The sequence below is a fragment of the Convolutriloba macropyga genome, chromosome 2 (assembly GCF_964194025.1).
Source record: "Convolutriloba macropyga chromosome 2, txConMacr16.3, whole genome shotgun sequence".
Classification (NCBI taxonomy): Eukaryota; Metazoa; Xenacoelomorpha; order Acoela; family Convolutidae; genus Convolutriloba; species Convolutriloba macropyga.
This window is the reverse complement of record NC_134469.1, coordinates 24,984,180-25,008,389: the sequence shown is the minus strand read 5'-3', so window position 1 is coordinate 25,008,389 and position 24,210 is coordinate 24,984,180. Positions and strand designations below refer to the sequence as shown.

The 24,210-nt window shown below is 36.9% G+C and overlaps 1 protein-coding gene across 2 annotated transcripts; it reads right to left on the bottom strand.

Annotated features, from left to right (window-relative positions):
* Positions 1-3,670: 3,670 nt before the first annotated feature.
* LOC142358553 (inositol polyphosphate 5-phosphatase K-like) lies at positions 3,671-23,138 on the bottom strand. Of its 2 annotated transcripts, XM_075409945.1 has the most exons (5): positions 22,361-23,138; positions 16,009-16,230; positions 9,257-9,518; positions 5,515-5,532; positions 3,671-4,232 (listed from the first exon to the last, which is right to left on the bottom strand). In XM_075409945.1, the coding sequence occupies exons 1-5, from the start codon at positions 22,850-22,852 to the stop codon at positions 3,871-3,873; spliced, it is 1,356 nt and encodes a 451-aa protein (XP_075266060.1). In that variant the 5' UTR covers positions 22,853-23,138; the 3' UTR covers positions 3,671-3,870. The 2 variants fall into 2 exon arrangements, with proteins under 2 accessions (XP_075266060.1, XP_075266061.1); XM_075409946.1 differs by lacking the exon at positions 5,515-5,532.
* Between the last annotated feature and the right edge of the window lie 1,072 nt (positions 23,139-24,210).

Here is a 24,210-nt window from a genome sequence, read left to right as displayed (position 1 = left end):
GAAAGATTTCAGACGAGAATCTTCTCTATATATTTCACGGATACACAGTAGATCAGCTACCTTGTTCTTGCAATATTCTCTTATATCATCCGTAGAGACAGAGTTGCTTAAACGACCCATGTAGATATGCCGTCTTTTCGGTGATCGGCATTTTAAGTAGAAAGCCGTCTTTTTAAAAGACAAACTTAGACCTAAAACTGACCGAAACTTCTCTAATTAGCCTGAATTGTCGCCCAGAGTTTGCAAAACTTTGAACTTCGATAACTCCTGAAGAACTACAAGATTTATTCAGTTCTGTGGTTACAATATTATACATTGAATTGATTGTACTGAAGATTTTTTTCATAATAATCAGCTCAAATTGATAGAAAAGGCTTAATTCAGCGGCAAAATGGTAATGTTTGCTGAAGTTGGCGTCGAAATCTTACAAAACATTGAATCTCGATAACTCCATTCTTTCAATTATCCGCGTTTCTTTCAAAATTATGAGGTTAAAACCATTAGCTTGATTTAGATTAGATTGCTTATTTGCGAAGAAACCATTAGATTTCTTATTTGCGAGTTCTTGTTGCGAACCTATCTTGCGTTATGTAAACATACTTTTACACGGTCATTGACAGTTTCCAATTTTGATAGTCCTGTATCAAAGGAGGCCAGCCATTCCCTCGCTTTGATTTAAAAAAAATCGTGAAAATGAAACATTTTCGGGCCAGAAATCGGGAGATTCAACTTGATCATTATCGAATTTGAATACACAGTGGAAAGATTTCAGACGAGATAACTCCTGAAGAACTACAAGATTTATTCAGTTCTGTGGTTACAATATTATACATTGAATTGATTGTACTGAAGATTTTTTTCATAATAATCAGCTCAAATTGATAGAAAAGGCTTAATTCAGCGGCAAAATGGTAATGTTTGCTGAAGTTGGCGTCGAAATCTTACAAAACATTGAATCTCGATAACTCCATTCTTTCAATTATCCGCGTTTCTTTCAAAATTATGAGGTTAAAACCATTAGCTTGATTTAGATTAGATTTCTTATTTGCGAAGAAACCATTAGATTTCTTATTTGCGAGTTCTTGTTGCGAACCGATCTTGCGTTATGTAAACATACTTTTACACGGTCATTGACAGTTTCGAAATTTGATAGTCCTGTATCAAAGGAGGCCAGCCATTCCCTCGCTTTGATTTAAAAAAAATCGTGAACATGAAACATTTTCGGGCCAGAAATCGGGAGATTCAACTTGATCATTATCGAATTTGAATACACAGTGGAAAGATTTCAGACGAGAATCTTCTCTATATATTTCACGGATACACAGTAGATCAGCTACCTTGTTCTTGCAATATTCTCTTATATCATCCGTAGAGACAGAGTTGCTTAAACGACCCATGTAGATATGCCGTCTTTTCGGTGATCGGCATTTTAAGTAGAAAGCCGTCTTTTTAAAAGACAAACTTAGACCTAAAACTGACCGAAACTTCTCTAATTAGCCTGAATTGTCGCCCAGAGTTTGCAAAACTTTGAACTTCGATAACTCCTGAAGAACTACAAGATTTATTCAGTTCTGTGGTTACAATATTATACATTGAATTGATTGTACTGAAGATTTTTTTCATAATAATCAGCTCAAATTGATAGTAAGGGCTTAATTCAGCGGCGAAATGGTAATGTTTGCTGAAGTTGGCGTCGAAATCTTACAAAACATTGAATCTCGATAACTCCATTCTTTCAATTAAAAAGTACACTCGAAGGACGTCTCGGTGATAACTTTTAAAGCTTTCTACTCAAAATGCCGATCAGCATAAATTGTATGCACAGAATACCATTTGAATACAAAGTCTGCCACTATTTGAGATCGAACAATTTAGCTATACAAAGCCCATTTTTTGATTGACTTGGTATATTGCTTATAGCATGTTGGTGTAAAAGGCAGAATATAATAGGTCAGAGAAACATCAGACAGTCAAGTGTAGACATCAGTAAAAATATTACCGACTAATATCGGACGAATTGCTCTTAACCGCTTTGTTGGGACTCAACTTTATTGCAGCCTGCTTTAGCCGGCGGGAGGAGGACGACGACGAGGAGGTGAGCAGCAGAAAGAGGGAGACATTATGTTTACTAAGTAGCTTTAAATGATTTTACCATAGCTTATATGGTCACTAGGAAGATTCAAAAAGAAAAAGACAAATTGTGGTGCATTTATCTGGCTTTGTGTAGTAAACTACCACCACTTGAGTTTAGCGTGATAAAAATTACTCGAAAAGTGAAAACAGTCGAGTGAAAAGACATGCTTACATTAATTGCTTGAAACTTGGTTCGAGAGCAATTGAGCACATAAAATCAGTCAGATAAAAAGCGGGAAGAAAACATAGCCGGCAGATTGATGGAATAGCTACGAAAGAATAGACTTGCGTGCCGTATGACATCGACGCCGCTCATAAAGCTATGTAAAAAACATTCAGCGATAAATTAATAAAGCTTGTTAAAATTCATTGCGCAGAACCCTTTTCATTAGGGCCCGTTATTACACATATGAGTTCCTTTGATCTTAAACTAATTCAAATTAAACTTAAGTTTCAAAGTGCAAAAGTCATTTTATTGAGTGAGGTAAGTCACTTGTGATCAAAATCTAATGCAAAAAACTTTTGCTAAAGAGAAATGACGTCACGCGCGCAAAAGCAGTTAGTGAGCAGTCATTCAGAAAATTTGACTTTTCAGCTTTGAGGTGTGAACAAATGTAAAACGAAAAAAGAGCGTCAGACGAAATAAAAAAACATAGCAGGACAAGTCCTGACGTACAATTCAAAGAATTTTCATTGACTAAACAAAAAACTGGACCTAGAACGGACTATAAGTGAACTGGGAAAACCATTTCTAAAGATCAGATAAAAACGAAAAAACAGAAAATCAATGTCAAAATGCATTTAGCGAGAACAGAAAACCACTAGCGAGAAATGTAAATTTGATTCTAAAAAAACTAGGCCTAGAAAGAACTATGAATGGATTGAGAAAACCGATCCAAAAAATTGAAAAAACAGTAAAAACTGAAGTGAAATTGCCGCATGTGAACAAAAAACCACTAGAGAAAACGAATTTTTGTTCAAACATCGTTTTCTCACTCTACTTAAAGAGCAAAAAAAACGCTGCAAAACCACTCGCTTTTTCGCTCCACTTCCTGTTTCGGCGTGACCAAAATCACTACTCCAATTTGACTTTAAAAATCATGAAAATATGTGAACAGATCTTAAAAAAAGACAGCGCCCCAATACAATTCAAATTCTTTGAATTGTAAAAACCAAGAGCACCGCAATATAGCTCCGCTCAGCTTACAGCTTCGCAGCTATAAACACCTGACAAACCACTCATAAAGGAGAACTCACTGCGGTTTACTCCCTGCCGAGCTTCACATTTTTAATCCATTTTAGAGTATCAAAAGTCAAATGAGCAGACAATTTGTTCAAGCAAGAAAGGATCCAAATAATTGTCACAAGCTTTCTTCGACATCAATTAAATAACAGTAGAAACCTTTATAATGATTGCAGCAATTTAATGTGCGAAATTTAAGATACAAATGAGGCAAAAACGAATGAGGAAAAAAGAACCAAACAACTGGGAGAAAAAAAATCGCCTGATTATTTCTTAGTGATTGTTTAAAAAAGATTGCGGCAACATTAATTACTAACCTATTAATTACGCAAACATAATAGCTTTTCAAAAATAATGAGCAGAGAGAAATGATGAAATAGTACAGAGCAAGTCACCAAATAGATTAATTATGAGTTGCATTTGCATTCCTGTATTTGACACAAAGCAATCCTGATAAGTAAGTAGAACGACCTTCTCAAAGGCAGTATAGAATTCTATTTGACAGTCTTGAACAGACAACTGACACCAACGGCAGACTTCAACTTGGAACTGTGGTAAATCAGGCGGTACTTCCCATTCTGCGAATTTTTGAAGTCTTTCGGATCAAATTTTATTCTCGCTTTCGTCCAATCGCTTGTTGAGACGTATTTGTAAGTTAGGTAATCCTTGAGCTTGATGGCGTTATCTGCGTACACCCCCACCCAATCCCACGAGTCAATTTTCTCCAGGAATCCCTGACTCTGTCTCATTCTGAACTTCACACTGGCACCTTTTTTTACTGGGACCATCGATATCTCCCCACCAATATTGTCACCCGCGTCCTCCAGCCAGTTGCCTTCTGGCATTTCCAACACAACTAAAAACGAAGCAATTTGGGGCGAAATGACACCAAAATTTGTGGTTGAATTCTACGCAATCTGACAATGTTTGTGCTAGTTTCGGCATTAATTCCAAATTTTTAAAGTTTTTAATGCCGCTGTTTTATGAACGATATTTAATTTAGAAATAACCGAATTTTGAAATTGCTAGTCGAACTGCGGAGGTTCGAAGAAGGGTGGATATTTTGTTGTCCGCCCGATGGATTGTCAAATAAATGCAAACTTCTAGTCATCAATTGCAACGCTTTCGCAGATTTTTTTAATATTCTACGTAATTACGACATGGGACAGCAAAAGCTTCATCATAGCGCTTGCCATTATATTTATCATGAAACAATCAGGTATCACAAAAAGCATGTTTTGCCAACATTTCAGCAAACAACATCAAATATATGGGATCATTTTGTTTGGCATAATGCTTGACACTAACACATATTGCCCACAATAAGCCAATAATTCAAAGTGAGTATAGTGAACATAGCCGCCGCTGTCTATCAAGTGTCTAATTATGACTGTAGGGCACCCCTCTACTATTGCAGTGTACGACATGTACCGAAACAAATAGGAATGGCACGATTCAATCAAAGGAACGAATTGAAACAGATATTAGCCATCAGTGGAGCTATTTCCCCTCAAAATTCTACTCAACGCGTCAATTCGTCGCTATATTTAGCTAATGTCCGCAGATTATTTGACTGGACAACTTTATGATAAGAGGGTTTCGACAAAATTCACTTCTGGTGTTCATAGCTAATAGGGTAATTACGTCATTAGCAGGCGGGAAAAACAGCACCACCCAGTCGCAAAGCAATTTAAATTCCCCAACTCGAACACAAAGATTTAAATAAATACATGCAGGCCTCTTCTACATTAAACAAAGGTCAGTTATCCACTTCACGAATTCAGAGCAGTTGATTAATTGAACAACCTTTTTAAAATGAAGTAGCAAAAATCGATTCCAACTTAGCCCCCTCCTCTCCCCCCCCCTTAATCTTACTTAATTTTACCCTGCAAAAGAATCGCATTTCTCCTGCCTATCTAGCTCCTCCTACGCCATCCTTCAGAGCTTTCCGCATGCTCACTTAGGGGGCAAATGATTAATTCCTTCGGGATTCATTTCATAAAGATGATGGAAAAGAAGCCTGCTCAGTCACAAAGTACATAGCTCCATCCTCACTCATGAACACTTTATCATAAGAACAAGTCCAATAACATTTGCACACTATCTGATGGTGTAATGATAATGGTAGTCAAACTTACCAAAGGTATGTTTGGAAACTAAGAGCACAGACACATCTTAGGAACTGAGCTATTTTGAACAGCATACAGTATAGTTACATCACTTATGTGATCATAGGAGTATGGCGTTCCATCCAAAACGCCATGCAATAATGAGGAACAATCCAAAACAAGTTGATTTCCGAAAATCGGCGCTCAATTCAGTATTTACGATAGTTAAATTGCATTTACGATTGAATTACTGCCGAATGAAGTCGATGTTTTTGATCTAAATATAAAACCTCGATCCTACCGCGCTTTTGAAAAACACAATTTTTACTGGATAAATTTTCCACAAAACACGGAGCGCCTAAGCCAACTTTTTAAATTTTCTATTCTATTAATTTTTACCAATCGAATAGGAGCTAGGAATGTTTTATTTATTTTTGACAGGCGGAGCGAACAAAAAAGCGGAAGTTAGGGAGCGTAAAAAAGTTGATTGGGTGATTCAATTCGAAGAACAGAGAAAAGAGAAACTGGTTGTTTTTCGTTCAGATGTTTTGGAGCAGAGCGAGAGAAGTATGTGTATAGAATTTTGCTAAGTGGGCAATGTTTTGTTTATTTTTCAGTTTTTTTCAGTTTACCTTCAGCGTTTTCGGGCAATGTTTGTGTTTAGCTCATTTTACTAAATACAAAGGCCTTTCAACGCCCCTTTTGTGAGCATTTTGAACACTTCTCAGCTAATTTAACGTCGAATTTTACTATTTTTAAGTTTGGTGCTTATTCGTCAAAGGAGCATGTATTACTTGTGGTTAGTCTTTCCTATATCTATTGTGACCAATTGCATTGATTTTCCTCAATCTTGGGGCGGTTTTATTTCAAAATAGTCAACTATTAAAACGTAGCCGCATTCACTACATTGCGTAATTCAATGAGTGATAGAACTTAAAAACCATTCAAATGAAACAGTGAGGTGTCAGGAGTCGTGGCTTATGAAAAACGAAAAACGGTGTCAAAAGGTAAAGCGAATTTAAAAAACTACATAGCAGGTCTAGCCCTCAATTACAATCCCAAAAATTGAACTAACTAATGAAAGACAATTCATATTTTCAACGCAACACCAAATGAAGACAGTCAGCGAAGCCCATAATCTTAGTCACTAATAATAACAACCCTTTATGAAAACAACAACCTTATTGGAATCAACGGCAGACAAAGCAAAAAGGCAAAAACTAAAAACATGAGAAAATCAACTCGGCAAAAATATTTTGCAGTGCCATCAAAGTAAGAGAACTATGCCAAAATCTTCAACCACAGAAAACTAGAAAACTTTGAATACTTTTTTAGCGTTTCTAATGGCTGAAAAAGACAAGACATACAAATGAAGGCAAGATTCACAAATTCACCAAAACATTTCGAAAACAAAAAGCATCACAGTCGATGAAATGTTGGCTAAGAATGGAGCAAATAAATTGACCAAAATTATGCCTCAGTAGAAGGCCAGGCCAAAGAAATTATTTTTGAGACTCATGGATAATACCAGAAGAAAAATATCAAACATACGCGGCAGATTGCCGGAAAATAGCCGCCGTTGATTCCAATAAGCATGATTGGGATTGAAAGAATAGAAGATATCGAAAAAAAAATATTTTTATACAAAAACATTTTTTTAAGTCCGATTTATTTTGATGGCATTTCGTAGTTGAACATACTTCTGTTTCTTAGAGAGAGGCTACAGGGGCTACTATCAATACCAATAAGCATTAGAGATGGTGACTAAGACTTATAGGAACGACGTTCAAATAGCGGGCATCTAAAATTGGGCTTTATGGGTTTATCCCGTTTCTATTTCTGACTTCAATTTTTTATACTGACTCTGTTCATTTTGAATTGCTTTGCTGAGCTACTGATGTTCAAAATCACTTTTAGCAGAATGAGAGAAGAGAAACTAGCCTAGAGAAGTCAAAAAGATTTCACGCAAAATTTCGAAAAAGCGGCAAAATGGTAAAGCGAAAAAAAGTTTGACGAAGTAAAAAAAATACGAGCGCAATAATAGCCGGCTGAGAAGATGAGGGCGGCTATTAATAACAAGACTAAAAAAATCATCTGATTTTTGAAAACGTGTCAAATAACAACTTCTATACCTCAAACTGGTTGTATTCACCGATTTCTCATTAGCAACCTATGAAACGTGTCCCTAATGCGATTAAATGAAGAGACAAGGAAAAGTACAAATACTCGCAAAGTACAAAGGAAAAGTACAAATAAGTACAAAATTAGGAAATTCACAAAATGTTGACGCAAAGTAACGTTAAAGTTATGAAAACCGCAAGCTATTAACTCGAAACATTAATTAGCTTTTGAGCCTCACTATGAACAAATCAGACCGGTGATACCGATGAATTCAAGCAATTGCAAATAGGTGCAGTTACGCGCTTGTATCATAATAAAAGCACTCAAAAGAAGAAATACTCAAAACAAGTCAAAGTGACACAGGTGAGAAAAATGCCCCTCTCAAACACCGAAAATTTGTTCAAATACAAGTTTCTCAATCCCGCCCCAAACCTGCTCAATTTTCTGCTTGTTTTCGTACTTCAGCCTGATTACAATCATCACTAATTTGACTCCACTGACGAGAAAAAGCCGAAAAAAGTGTAACGGATCTTTAAGACATCGCACCAATACAATCCAAATGGTTTCGATTGTAGAAAAAGGAGAGCGCCTAAATAATAATAATAGCCAATGAAAATGCTGCCGGCTATTACTAGATAAAATATTTAAGTTTTGCTGCCTAGAGGCAAAAATGATATTTTTATTGGACCTTTTTTGTCGAACTGAATTTTTTGATTTTCAATATCCGTTTGCTTTTTCTTGTTTTTCATGTTTGCTCTTTCTCTTGTTAGTAATCAGGCATTGATGGAAGAACAGAAATGCGATCCGGTCTACTGAAGATGGAGACCTTTGGAATGGCAACTTAAATTGAATTTCGAATGAATTTTTTTATCCCATTACATCCGTTTTTTTCTTTAGTTTTGGTTAACGTTTTATTCAAGTCGTTATTTGTTTCTTTAATTGAAGTACTTCTATTTAAGTAGGATGACGATGCTTAAGTCGAATGTGAATTTTTTAAATCGGTGACTTCTCTTTCACAGGATGTAAAGTCAAATAACGCATGTCAAGTGTCTAGATCAATTGGCCGAACGAAGTCAAAAGCAGCGAAAAAAAATCAAGTCAATTTTCTTTATAAATTGTTTGGAGATAGACCGAGAAAATTAGAAGTAAAACTTTTCGCTAAAAGACCTAACATTTTCGTTCACGAGCGGCTTTTTAAAGCAGTTTTTCAGTTTTAACATTTTTTTTCGGCCGATGTGTTTTTTCGCACATATATGAACAATTAAATGTACGGTTGCAATCATTTTGAAACATTCAAGTATATAATAGACTTTTACATACAATTTGCGGCTATTTTAGTCATTTTAGATGCTTTTTAGCTGTTAACAAGTGTACAAGTCGAAAGTAAAGGAAACGGAACTGAAAAACTGTAACCATGATAACTGTAACCATGGTAACCGTAACCATGATAACTGTGAGTAGAATATATTCCCATAAACGGTTTCGAAAACAAATGTAGCTTCAAGTTATTCGTTTAAACAATTTTTATGCCAATTTGTTACGGCTCTATGGTTTTGCTAATCTTGTAGAAGGATTACAGAACAAGGGTATAAAAGATTTTAAAGTCAAAACACTTATAACTTGATCACCACAGGCCTAAAAGCTAGCATACCTAGCGGGTCCTCAAATTTGAAGTTTTCCAGTCGCACCTGGTACACTCCGTACACAGGCTTATGATCACTAGCACAACAGTCCCTAATTGAGGTGTACTTCAGACACGAGACTCCAGGATCGTGGCCGTGTATCCGGAACTTTGGCTTGTCCCGCCACAGAATCCGATCACACCAAGCTGGCTTCCGCTTCTTCTCGCTCGAGTCAAACTCTTGTGTTCCCACGTTGTACTTGTAAGAGGGTGCAAAAGTTATGTCGCCTTCCTGAAATGACGCAAAATGGTTTTGCTCGAAGAAAAAAGCATTGAAATAAGTCATTTTTTTGTTCGAATTGATGTCAAATTATTGTTCCAAGCTTGAAGCATCCTTATCTATTTGGCAACGTTTAGCTTTTCTTGCTTGATTTGAGGCCTATAATCTGTCTATCAATTAGAGGATGGCATTCTATTGCGAACATTCTATTGATTTTTAATGAGAGTTCCATGTTTTCCATAACTTTCGGTAAAAAGGGGTGCTGTGGTTTCAAAAATATGGCCAAAAATAGTTAAATGAGTGATTGAAAGACGTCACGCAAACATAAATTGAAGAATTGCGGAGTCATATACCAAAATTTTTTTGGAGTTGACAAAAATTATTTTAAGCAGATCGATTGCTACCAATAACCAAATAACCGTCGGACGAATTTCTCCCAAAAGACTGGTGAGCTGCTGGCTTTGGTTATTAGAGTTACCTAAGCTTATGCAGAATAGCCTGACTGGGTGGGGAACAGAACTAGGGGAGGGGGCAAAAGGAGGACGGGACATGCATGGTGTCCACAAACCAGTTAAAATGCCCTTTAAACCGTGAATTTATACCTACACAGCATAATTAGGAGGAGCGATTGGCCTGAGTGAGGTGTAATGGGTCTGAAACCCCAAGAATTGCCTTCACATCATTAATTTAAGTCTCAGCTTACTTCAAGTCTCCTTTCGGTGAATCCTTTAATTAGAGACCAGTACGGCTCTCCTGGAACTCCTCAGCAACTTAATGCCCTCGAGCTTATTTATCTATCCCGTTTCTCAACACAAGGTCCAAAAATTCATTACCCACGCGAATAAATCGGCGTACGAAAAACCAGTAGTTCTAAATATTGTATAAAAAGACAAACAGGAATAATATAATTGCTCTAAACTTCATTTGAACGCAATTAGAAACCAATAAGAACTTCCATAATTTGGCAGTAATACAACCCAACGACCGTAGAAACTCAACCGAACGACCAATATGCTTAATATTAAAAATTTTAAAACCCAAAATTAAGACATCGATCAAATACTACGAGAATGGGAGACTGAAGACATCAAGGGCAATGAGGAAATTGTCGGATCTTTCTAACATTTGTCTTTATATTTAAACTAGCGGTAGTTCCGTGGCGTTCAAGAAAGCCGCTGGGTACGCAAATCAAATTTTGGAACAATCAAACAATCAAATTTAGGCTAAGGGAGGCCAATATTGAGTGGGGGCGGGGGTTCGAAGCAGAAGTTGGGGTTGGAGCGGGAGTGAGCTGAATATTCTCAGCAGCTTCAATTAATCGTACAACTAAACACCAGCAGAGCTCTAAGAGAGGTGCTCAGCCACTTAATGCTTTCCGGGATTTCTGTTTAATTTGTTTTGTACCTTTAAAGCGTCAGAAGAAATGGGTCGAGCAAGAAACTGCATTGAAAAATCACAAACTAATATAATTGCTAAAAAGCTTCGTTTGAGAGCAATGAAATAGGTAAAGAAAGCCAAACGTTTCCAAGACAGCAGCCTTATTGATGGTCTTCGGTGGGCGCGCCTTTCCGCATAAAATCGCAAAAGATGAGAGCCATGACCTTGGACAGTGCTCCACTGGGGATCGCAACCTTTCAATGCATTGTAAAATGACGTATTTCGTTTCCTTGGTGTAACATTATAAACTAATACTGTGCACCGTCTTGATTGTACCTGTTAACAGTGTATTATTTCTGAAAGATTACATAGCTTTCGCTATTTCAATGGTCGCCATCTGCCAAATCAATCTTAAAAACGCCAGGACGAGTAACGAATTATGATTTAAAATGCCAGAAGAATAAAACTAGCATAGAAGTCAAAAAGAATTCAGGCAGTGTTGAATCAGGCATGTGTGTGACATATAGTAGAGCGAAACAAATTTATATTCGACGAAGTAAAAACAGTAACAGGACAGGTGCTGACCTAAAACTCACAGAATTTTCATTAACTAAAGAGAAAACGAGACCAATAATGAACTACGAATGCAATAGGAAAACCATTTAGAAAAAAAAAACAATCGTAAGAATAGAAAAAACAGCGAAAACGAAAGTCAAATTGCCGCATATGTGCAACAAACCAGAAGCGAGAAATCGAATTTTTGTTCAAACACCGTTTTCATACTCTACTCTTAGCCTAATTGTTGTTATAAACTTATTAAATACTTTCAGAGAATCCGCATGTCAGCCAGTTGAGCCTACTGACGCCCAAGCTATGACAACAGTGACAAACCAATCTCTGCCACCACTTCGTTATCATGACCACACTCCTATCGCGAAGCAAACGCCAAAGCGACAATGTACGTCTATCATCCCCCTCACGGAAGAGCACGATCAATCCTGGAAACACATCAATGAAACCATACAAAAATTTTCTGATGATGCGATTCCAGCCATGACCGAGATTGTAAGCGATCTGAAGTCCAGCATCACTGAAGCCGTCGACATGAAAAACGGAATTATTAATGACGTTGTTTCTCAACTCGTTAAGTTCCGTGCCATGTGCAATGACGTTGAGTTGCCTGCCATGTGCGAAAGTGAACAATTAGAGAATTACAACCGTCGTGACAAGTGTTTGGTGTAGATGAAACTTAACGAACTGCCATTAATGGCAATGCTGTACCAGAAAATTAAGAAGAAACAATGCAAAAGGTTCCACTCGCGAATCGGCTGGTCGTAAAAGTAGATGAAAAGGCCATCTCCATCACGCACAGGACTCCAACGTCCAAGAAAGATTCAGTACGCCCAATAATAGTCCGCTTTTCAAGAAGAGTTGCCAGGGTAGAACTCCTCGCAAAAGGCGCCATTGAAGGGTAGCAATGTCAAAGCTTTGAAGATATCACTAGAGCTCGGATGTCTTTTATTAACATGATGAAAAATGACGATAGAGTGGCTTCATGTTGGACTAGCGAAGGAGTCATCTTGTACACAATGACTAACAAAACCGTCTACAAAACCGCAAATTTATATGATGGAGGCGATGAAATGCGCTACACTATTATTGAAATGTTGAATTGTTTTCGTTAACACTGATGCTACGTTCATAGATCCGAGTCATTCAAAACTGAGTGCAATCAATTTTACTTGCAATTCATTACTCTGTTTAAATGTTAAGTCTCTCATAGCACACTATAATGATCTGGAAGCACTTGTTTATAGTCTGGAGTCTCCTCCCGCAGTACTTTGCCTCACCGAAACCTGGCTTGACGGGCAGGATGATCCTAAATGCTGTCTAATGCATGGTTATGAAAATTTCCTGGTCAAAAACAGCACCTCCACAGGGGGTGGAACGATAATTCAAATTCACAAGGGTTATTCAACCCTGCGCGAAATAGAAACCACTCTACCTGAGACAATAGGTGTGACAATTGAAAAAAGTTATCAATTCAATGTAGGGGTGACTAATAATAAACATAGGAATAATAAACTAGTATTTGTGGAAGAGTTCGACAACTTCTTTGAAAAACTTTCGTTAGTTGATACACCCTTTAGGATAACGGGCGATTTTAATATCAATACACTCGATAAGAACAAACTCACAAACGATTTAATGTCATTTTTGCAAATAGCTTTGAAAAATCCCCCGATTTCTCTACTCGTGCCTCAAATACCTCAAATTGCATTGATCAAATTATATACCCAAATATACCATAAAAAACTGATGTTCTTGATCATTGGTTGTTTTCTGATAGTAATCCTATAGTTTTCAACTGGAACTCAAAATTCATTGATCAAAGCTCAGAGTTTTGCAATACAAGCTTTCTTAAAGTTCCACAAAAAACTAAAGAATATCTAGAAGATATGGCAACAGAGTTAAATAAGCATAGGAATCTTATAGTAGACGATAAGAATGTAATCGACGGGTTTGATTTAGTTAATGATTGCTTTCAACGGCTTACCGATAAATTTGCTCCCAAAGAATCTGAAAAGGAAGAGTTTCAAAACCCAAAAATGGTTTTAAAATGCGCTGAAAAACCTGCGTACAAAGCGAAATAAAGCTCATCTCAATTGGAAACAGCATAAAACAACTAGTAGCTTCGAATGGTTCAAATTTCTCAGGGATAAGTTTGAAGAAAGCTTGACAGCATGTGTTGGAGACTCAAGACAAACATATAAACTTCTGAATGATCTAAGTGGTAAAAGTGTCACTGATCGTAGAATTCCATTGCATGACTCCTGCGAGAGAGACAACCCCTTAGCAACTGATTACAATATTGCTGAACGGTTCAATAATTTTTTGTTCTATTGGCACCAAATTGAAGAAAGAACTACCTCTCTTATCAGCTGCGTTTCCCAAAGTGGCTGCGTTTCCCAGCTGCGTCACAGTCTATGTTTATCAGAATGCTTTCTGAAATTGAAGTAAAATGAATAACTGAAGGCCTTGCTAATAAGAGTTCTACTTGTGTAGATGACATTTCCGAAATTCTAGTGAAATTATTACTGCCTGTAATTGTAAGCTAATAAATCAGCCTTTCTTTCAGGGAGTTTTCCAACTGCTCCTAAGGCTGCAAAAGTGATAACTTTACATAGGGACCGTTCAAAGTTGGATGAAAACAATTATAGACTAATTTCGCGTGTGGAGTAAAGTTTTTGAAAGAGCAATGTTTATTCAATTTTATAATTATCTTGAAAGATTCGAAATCCTCTATTGTAAACAGTATAGTTGTCAGCAAGAGGATTGCACGGTCGGTGCGCTTGTCGACTTCACAGAAGAGATAAGATTCAATCATTCCAAAACAAATATCACATTTTTCTGAGATTAAAGAAAGCATTTGACACTACTGAACAATGTTTATTAGTGGTAAAAATAGAAGCAGTCGGTATTCGTGGAATCGTCCTTGATTGCTTTAAATCACATCTCACAAATAGAAAACAGAAAGTAGTAGTAAATGGGGCTTCTTAGTCTTGTAATCAAGTGAACTGGTGTTCCACAGGGCTATATTCCTGGACCTTTACTCCTGATTTACATGACTTCCCTCAGGAATGTAAAATAGTGAATGTCTTTCTTTTCACTGATGATACAAACTCTACAGCAGTTGGAACACTTAATGCTGAAATCGAATCAGACCTTAAGCGACTTAGTTATTGGTTAAATGCCAATAAGCTTGTTCTAAAAAAAACTACAAGTGAATATGATGCATAACAACCGTGCTTCCAGTAACATGTATAAAACGAATTATTTGCAAATCTGCTATGAACCCATTTGCAAGTACCTAGGAGTTCTTATTGAATCAAAGTTGAGTTTTCAAACACATTGAGTTGGTGAAACAACGTCTAAGTAGACAATGCGCCAGCGTCGCGAAGTTACATTTCGTTCCTCGTAAGCACCTTTTAGACTACCATCGAAGCAATGACCGGTTAGCACTTAGGTATGACAGCAAGAGAGGGCACGGGAGAGGGGTTTGATTTAGAATGGGTTGGCTTCGGTGCACTGTACGCTAAGAGATTAGTAGTTTTAAGAGAGCTGCTCAGTGACTTAATGATCTCCACCTGCTTTACCGGCCCGCTTATTCCGTTTTCGAGGACGAAAAGTCAAAAGCGTCAGAAAAAATTGCATCAAAAGTACAGCAGTACTAATATAATTGCTACAAAATATACAGATCACCGAAATTAGCTGAGGTGATGCTCGATAGTTCGCTTAAACAGATATATAATTATTGTCTTCAAATAACATGCAATTAGTGCATAGTACCCTCAGTTGTCCTGAATCCCTCTAATAATTAGGATTATGTGAAATTTTGGATGTGAAAATGATGTCTCATAAAAATATTGTAAATGCGAATGAAAAAGGAACAACCTCCATTGAAAACAAAACTTGAGATTAATTACAAAATTCAACAGGGAAACGGCATGGATGCATGTATCTACCGCTCGATGCAATTTAACTCCCTTTAGACCACCTCGCTACAAATTGCGGCCAATACGTTGTTTTTTTTTATTTAACTGCAGAAATTGACGGCTATAAAGTACATACATAATAAACATTATTTTAAAACAGATCTTTTATAATAGCTCGGGAATTCAGTAAAATAAAATAGAACTCTGAGGCACAAACTCACTAAAATTTAAAAATTTTCAGGCCAGAAACAGCATAAGATGAACAGGGCCAAATTAGTTGCTAGAATTTGTTCGAGCAATTTGATACCCAGCAATGAAGTTTAAATAGCTGAGTCAGTTGCAATCGGTGCTACGAAAACTATTGAAATATTCTTAATAAAATAGCCCAAAACCTTCCTAAATAGGTCAAAGTGTTTTACAGAACTTTTGCCTCAATATTCTAATCACTACTTTGACGCAGCGTCTTGTTATGAATTCTTGACAGAACTCAAGACATTAATTCAGCTCAACAGGCAAAACGCCGAGATATGCGCGCCTTCTATTCTTTATGAGGGAAAATGCATAAGATTGTGAAATTTGCTATCAATATTCTTAGTTTTTGACAAGACATATAAATTGTAATAGCATGCCTGGAATGGTGAGAAAGATCTGCCGCTTGCCATTGAGAACTTCAACTGATCCTGCTTCAGGAGCTCATCGAACTTCCCCTCCAGTACCATGTGTTTAACCTCTAAATTGGGAATCTCGTCAATTCTGAAGTTCAAGTCCCCAATCCAAAACACAAAGTCATGGTTCAACACAGTTGAGTCACACTTGGAGTAGTATTGGTCGGCCAGAATGGTTAGGTAAGCCTGAAACAAGAACGGTGTCGGGTTTTTTCTTCCGAATATTTAAATGCAGACAAATTGCACACTTGTGTTACAGCAACCATGTTTGAAAAAGAACATAGCCGGCAGATTGCCGGAAAATAGCCGCGATAGACGCTTGTGGCCTTCCATGAATTGAAACAACTGAAGAAACAAGATAGGCAGATTAACCACTAGATTTTTTGTCCTTTAGTAGACCACAAGACTTTTTGGGTTAGATACCTACTGCCATTTTTTGATACACATACTAAAAGAGCTTTTTCAAAATTGATTTTCGAAACCAAAAACTCAAGACTAATACTCAAGAATTAGGGCATATAAGTTTGGCACTACTTAGATGCACAATATTGATCTTTAAATAGTAAATGTTCATAAAATAAAGTTCCATAAGTGAGTTCAAGTCATTTTTTGAGTGAGGTAAGTCACGCAATCGACCTAAAAGCAGTAATGACGTCACGTAGACAAAATTTAACTGCAAAGCAGTAGTAGTCACTGAAGCCATTGAAACATAACCCACTAACGTCGAGCGAATTGCTCTCAAAAGACCGTCAAACAGTTGGCTTCAACAGCTAGCCACGGTTTGATGACCTCGGGGCACTACCTCTTTATCCCGTTTCTGAAGACGAATGTCAGACGAAAAATCGGCCAAGCGAAAAATTGCATAGAATACAAACAGGATTATTATATTTGCAACAAATTGCTTTTGAGAGCAATTAACAATGGTTTCCTAAAAACTGCTGTTAGCTCATTTATGATAAAAACATTCCAACTATAACTCATTGATAATGAGGATCAGAGATGATGACATTACGCCACATAACAGCAGCTGAAGTGCATCATCAACAAAGAGAGAGAGAGAGAGAGAGAGAGAGAGAAAGACGTGAACCAGAAGGAGAAGGAAAGGAACTCTAACCGAAAGAGGGAGAAAGACAAAAATATCTTCCATGATTGGATTTGACACTGCAACATCTATTTTTATAACCTTGTTAAAAATAATCATATAGAAACTGAAAAACGCAAAAAAAGAGTTTTAAACTTCGCAATAAAAAAATCAAAATCATTTTTGTCTCAAAATTTCTGTCAAACAACCCATCTCCGAGACTTGAAAAGTTTCGTTGGCCAGTAATGATCGTTAAACTCAGAAAAGGACAACAAAAGTTGAAAAAATTTGAAAATGCCAATTTTAACAAAATCTTGGTAAAATTCAAGATATTAATAAGAATCCTTTCATTGTCTCAAGAGACTATCCGGTATCCTTGTTTCTAGCCTGAAATAGTTTCACAGGCTCATAAAGATCCATACACTTGGAACATAAATTTCCAAAAATTTGAATTTTATCCAAGTATTACTAAAACTGGAGTCATAAAAAATGTTGATCATCATCCTATTATCTCTAGCAACTATGCAGCAACTTATTATCAAACCTTGAAGAAGGTCCCAGGGCCTCTGTTGCCTTAAAAAATTCAAAAATATTGAAAAAAATTGCTTAAATTCGTGATATTAAAATCTTGAAGATCATTCCATAACATATATAAACTTTGCAGTAGAATATTATCAAACCCTAGAGGAAGTTTCGTGGACCTTGAGGCTAGAGAAACCTAAAAAAAAGAAAACAAAATTTCAAAAAATTTTAAAGAAATTGCTAAAACTTGTGATAACAAAAAGTTGAAAATTAATCCATGACCAACAAAAATTTGTCAAATTAGAAGACTGAAAAACCATTCCATGGCCATTAAAAATTTCACGTTTCGTCAAAAAGTTGCTAAAATTTCTGTTGCTAAAACTTCTGATGTTCAAATGTTAAAACTATTACATTACCACTAGAAACAACGCAGTAACCTATTATCAAACCCTAGAGGAGGTTACTTGACACCTAGGGCTGATAAAAAAACAAAGTCAACAATTTTCAGAAAGCTTGAAAAAAATTGCAAAACAGTACAAATTTTAGTTTTTAGCCAGCGGTTTTTCGTCAGTAGCCAGCCATGGGAGGGGGGAGGGGGTGTGTACACCGGGTGGGGAGGGGGCAACAGCGCGGTGCGAGGGTGGGGGCAAAAGGGGGGTCAACTGTGGGGGTGTCCTCAACCTCTAAGAACCGTCCTTCACACCATAAGTATAAGTCTCCAAACAGTTTGAGCTGAAACAGCTGAAAAGCTCTAAGAGCATTTAATGCCCGCTGGGCGCCACCTGTTTATCCCGTTTTTGAGGTTGAAAAGTCACAAGCGTCAGACAAAAAATTGGTCCAGCGCAAAATCGCATAAAAAAGACCGACGGGACTAGTATAATTAATACAACCTTCGTTTGAGAGCAATTAAGTCAGGGTAAGACGAAACAAAAATCTGTTACAACACGTAACAACTATTCAGCACAAAAAAAAATGTTTACATTATTTGGTCTAAATGACATTTACCGGCTTGTAACACTGGTCACAACAACTGAATTAAGCTACAAAGCAGTTATTAAATTGCTTCCCCATAAAATACATGTTCTGGCATATGAACTTGCAAACGCAGCCGGCAGATTGCCGGAACAACTGCGAAAGAATAGAGCTGCATGCCGTATAATAGAGATAGAAACAGACAGATCTAAATTGAAAAAACTAGACGCCGCTCAAAAAGCTACGTAAAAAACATTCAGCGATAAATTAAAAAAGCTTGTTAAAAATTATCCCGCAGAAACCTCTCATTAGAGACCTTTACTGCACATATGAGTTCCTTTGACCTGAAGCAAATTCAAATTAAACTTAAGTTTTAAAGTTCAAAAGTCATTTTGAGTGAGGTAAACAACTTGTGATCAAAATCTAATTACGCAAAAAACTTTTAAGAGAGTGAGAAATGACATCACGCGCGCAACCGCCGTTAGTGAGAGCAAGAAGTAATTCAGAAAATTTGACTTTCTCAGCTCTGCTGTGTCAACAAATGTAAAACGAAAAATAGCGTCAGACGACGAAACAAAAAAACATAGCAGGACAAGTCCTGACTTACAATTCAAAGAAATTTCATTGACTAAACAAAAGACTAGACCTAAAACGGACCTTGAGTGAATTGGGAAAACCATTTCCAAAAAACATCCGATAAAAAAATTTCAAAAAAAAAACAGAAAAAAAATCAAAATACTGCATGTGAACAAAAAACCACTAGCGAGAAAAGGGAAATTGGTCCAAACAAAAAACTAGGCCTATAATGACCTATGAATTGATTCAGAAAACCAATTTGAAAAAATCCCATCCAAAACATCGAAAAAACAGTAAAAATCGTGAAATTGTGGCATGTGGACAAAAAAACACTAACGAGAAAGCGAATTTTTGTTCCAACACCGATTTCTGACTTAAAATTGGATTAAAAAAATTTCACGCCGTAAAACCGATCGCTTGTTCCCTCCATTTCCTGTTTCGGACTGACCAAACTCAATACTCCAATTTGACTTCAAAAATCATGAAATGTGTGAACAGATCTAAAAAAAACAGCCGGATGAATTCCGGAAACGACTCGAAGTGGAAATCCATTTAAACGCCATCGAACAACTCATCAGACAAAGCGTGCCTCCACTAATTTTTGATTATCTTGAAACCAAACCATAAAACAAAAGTAAAAACAACAAAATCAAATCGTTAAAATATGATTAAAAAATCTGATCAAATTGTTATAACTTGAGATCCCGAAAAAACTATCTATGCCAAAATTACTTCATCAAAACAGCTAGTACTTAACAAAAACCACATATGTGAATTTTTAAAAAAAATACGTGAGGCCAAATTATGAAAACAACTTGCACTAAAAAAGTGGAAAAAGTTAATAAATTTTCTATTACTACAAAAGCATATAAATCAAAGAAAAAATTCCTTTCATCCAATAGGGTATCCAAATGTTCGCAAAACAATAGTAAAGTGATGATAGGCTGAGAAATTTGTCTAAAAACCAAAAACGAAAAACGGCAAAAAAATTAGAAAGAGTTCCAATTTTAGTCATTTTTTGTCATAAATCAACAAAAAAATTATTCATATCCACAAAACTGTAACCAATTGTTATCTTAAATTTGCTCCAGTAGAAGGGGTCTTTTCAAACCCCGTTTGAGCTAGTTGAACAAAACAATCGTCAAAAAACGCAAAAATTAGCCTGAAAATCAGCAAAATACATGAAAAACCTCCGAACTAGCATAAATTTCATTAAAATTTTCAGAAAACTTCAAACCACCACCAAAACCAGCCTAAAATTAAAACAAAATCATCAAACCTCTTAACCAAAAAAAATGAAAAAAAAATGCTTTAAAATTCCGCGCGTGAACAAAAAATTTCGCTCACTTACATAATTTTTCCACGCCTCAATTTCTCGCTCTCTAGAACACAGCGATATGAACAAAAAACCACTCTTTTCGCTCCACTGTTCATTTTGTTCAGCAACAAAATCCCTCCAAAACTTTTCACGAGTTTCATTTCCCGCTTCAAAATGCATTCCAATAAAAGTGATTAAAAAAGGACTTCTCCAATACTCCTCTTCGAGTCGTAAAAAGACATCGCCCCAATACATTTCAAATTCTTTGAATTGTAGAAAAAATTTAGGAGCGCAATAACAGCCGCCTGGAATTGCTGAGGCGGCTATTAAACAGTCATTAAGTTGCGGCGCACACTGATACTGCCCCCCCCCCAAAGTTCATCCAGCCTGGTTAATTCAAATTGTTGCTGCATGCATTTCGAACAAAAATGGATTTAAAAAATAATTTTTTGTTGTGAACGTTAACATTGCAAATTAGATCTCTACTCTTGCTCCCTACTAGTCAACATTTTCTTAAGACAATTCGCCCCAACACGGGCTGAATAGTGGTTGGATCATGGTCTCCCAGCTCTATGTCTACAAAATTTATATCGCATTTTGAGAGAATCTATCAATTATAAACCGATTAACGTCGGACAACCAATTTGCTCTCGTACTACAGGTGAGGCAGTTTAATTCATATTTTTACCTATATATTTTTAATGGTAGCAAAAAAAATCAGAACAAGGAGGGGTTCTCACCTCCAACGCACGGCACCATAGACTAAAGCATTGGCCTCTCGCATATTAGGTTCTCAAATATTTTTTCTAACAATCGGATTTGTTTTAGCACAAGACTTAATTACAGAATAAGTAATCCAAGTGACGCAAAAAATTGAATGGCTAACAGGTCAAGGGTATATGGTTAAAAAGTGGAGAATTCCCACTCTCTACATAACTCAGATATAGACAGATAAGATTCTTTAACTTTTTATTTCAAGTAAAATTATCCATTGCTTTAGTTTAGCCTCAGGGGGGTGGAAGACTGAACACTGGTTGGACTAAATTGAACAATCTTTGGGTTCCAAAAGTTAAGACTACATTCCCGGTATTTTGAGTTGGATGATGGTTTTTTCAATGATTAATTCATAATTGATTGCTTTCTCAAAGTCGATTGATTAGCTGACGATCTAAATTGCTAATACGAGCCCCATACATGTTCACTTAGGTTGGAATGGTGATGTAAAGGATCTGTACGGGGGGGGGGGGGGGGGGTTGAATGGTCGCAAATAGGCAGCTTGAGTACAGCAAGAGACTAGTAAAGCAAGAGACTAGTAAAGCTGGCGGGCATGTGCAGATGTGAATTGTCCCAGCTGTAGCGACGTAGAGTGTCATCGCAAAAAAAATGTCCGCAAAATTGAATGACTAACAGTTCAAGGGTATATCGTTAAAATATGGCGCGATCGTTAAAATACGGCGTTAAAATATGGCGTGAACTAGATAAAGTGGACAATTCCTTCTCTCTACATAACTCAGATGACAATGAAATACAGATAAGATTCTTTGACTTTTCAATTATAATAATCCATTGCTTTAGTTTAGCTGAACAGACTGTTTGGACTAAACTGAACGATCTTCGGGTTCCAGTATAAAAAGTCAAATGGTCAGACAAAAAATATCAGACAAATGGCAGTACAAAAAAATTGCATCTAAAATACATCACGACTGATTATCTCGCTACAAATTTTGTTCTTTTGACGCTTTTCAAGAAAACAGAGAAGTTCGATAAAAATTCCATTTTCGTCTATTTTACTGAACAAATGATCACTTTTTAATCACTTTGCTTAGTACGCTGTAAATTAGTCCCACCTTATCACGTTCTTTGTGGTCAGCCAAGTGTGCAGGCAAATGAGAGTTGACGAAGCAGAACGTTTCGGATCCCACTAAAGCTCTGATTCCGATGGCACCTTTGGACCCCACTAGACTTTCGAACATCAGTTTAGTGCTGTCTGCTTCGACCAAGTTGACATGTGGCAACCAATCATAACTAACGAAGAGAATCGCGAGCAAACCTGGAAAGGTTTCATGATGAATCATTATGAAGCCACGAGTCGATAATTGTTCCATGAGTCTGAGCGACCATGCGCTGTAACCCCAGCGCAAGCTGAAATTGTTGTGCATACTAGCATCCACTTCTTGGAAGCCAATGAAGACCAATTTTGGTGCCACTTCCAGATTTTTAAAGTCCTCATCTCTCAGCAAAATTCTTTCGTCCAAGACACTTTCACTGCAGTTTCCAACGTTCCATGTTAAAAGCAGAACACGTATTGCCGTGCCGTCGTCCTGTTTAGGTTCTGCCATATCCAAATGAAAAATAATAGCAGTTATACCATTTGTAACCGCGTGTTCCTTCCGCGTCAATGTGCACAGTAACCTCCTTTGTCTGCAAGCTGTTTAAATGAAATGCAAAGCCGGGGGAACTACTGTGCTTTGGTATATAATTCCCTTCAATTTCTCACATGCTGCAATAATTCAATGCAATACGGCGAGGATAATACATACTCCCTTATTACCAACACAGCAACGCATAGCACTATAATACTTTCATTTTGCTTTGCGTCTGAAAATTGAAGGTAATAAATTGCATTCAGTAGCTCCACTTCTACTTCACTTATTTCAACATCCAAAATAATTAGATGCACTCTTTCTACTTATTAGACGTACAAATGAGGTTCAGCTTCGAGCAATGAACTCCAAATCTTGTTACGCCTCTTACAAAAGCGTGCTTGATAATGCACATGCAAAAACAATTCACTTAACAGCGAAGCATTTTAAGCTGCGCGTTTCTATCGTCGATTGCAGAATGTTTTCCGCTACAACAAAAGGAAGTCATGAGACAGTAAATGAGAAAATCAAAAACCCACAAAAAATTTTAGCACCAACACTCAAATTTGTATCCGTTTCTATTGTCCGTTAGATGCCGTAAATATGAAAATCTTGTGGCATTTGAACATGCAAAATTCCGATATATTATTCAACGCGCCTAGATGATCCGGTCAGATATATTACGAATCATCTCAGTAGCAGTTGCTAGGCGGTAGCTGCCGTTAAACAAAATCAATTGAAAACAACGAGAGAAACATAGCCGCTTAAAATACTTTACTTGTTGAGAAAAGTAAACCCACAAAATAAGGGGATCTTTTTCGTTTATGCCCCCCAGTAATTTATGCTTCCCCCAGTTACAGAGCGCGTGCCTTTGCATAGTAAATCACCATGTTTAAAAATGGCACGTGCGTTTGGAGGTGCAAACAATCTGCAAGCACTAAACTGGGGGGTTCACAAACGAAAAAGATCCAAATAAGATTATACATGTCAAATTCGGATCTTTTCTGAGTTGAAGTGTGCTACACAGGATCTATGGTTGATTTAGAACAAAAACTCTGCATGGAACAAAAAACCGGGGAACAAGCTCTTCACTCCTCGCTCTTCAAAATAAAATCTAGAGCCAACTGGTCACTGATTCAGAAAAAAACGCTTTTAAAAGCTTTATTAGATATTTTGAACTAAAATTGGTTGATTATGCCTGTTATTCTATCTCAGCAGTTGTAATTTTTCTGGCGAACCATGAAAAGGAACCCTCACTATATAATCAGGAGGTCACTACAGAAATTGCTCTAAACGCATTGTCAATATATGGGATAAAGTCAAGTCAGGTTTTC

Bases quoted from the DNA above. Each gene is read 5' to 3' on its own strand.
- LOC142358553 (XM_075409945.1), bottom strand. From the start codon at position 22,852: ATGGCAGAACCTAAACAGGACGACGGCACGGCAATACGTGTTCTGCTT. The intron at 16,231-22,360 runs GTGGGACTAATT...TTCTTGTTTCAG, and splicing joins ACCACAAAGAACGTGATAAG to GCTTACCTAACCATTCTGGC. The intron at 9,519-16,008 runs GCATGCTATTAC...GCGTCATTTCAG, and splicing joins GATCTTTCTCACCATTCCAG to GAAGGCGACATAACTTTTGC.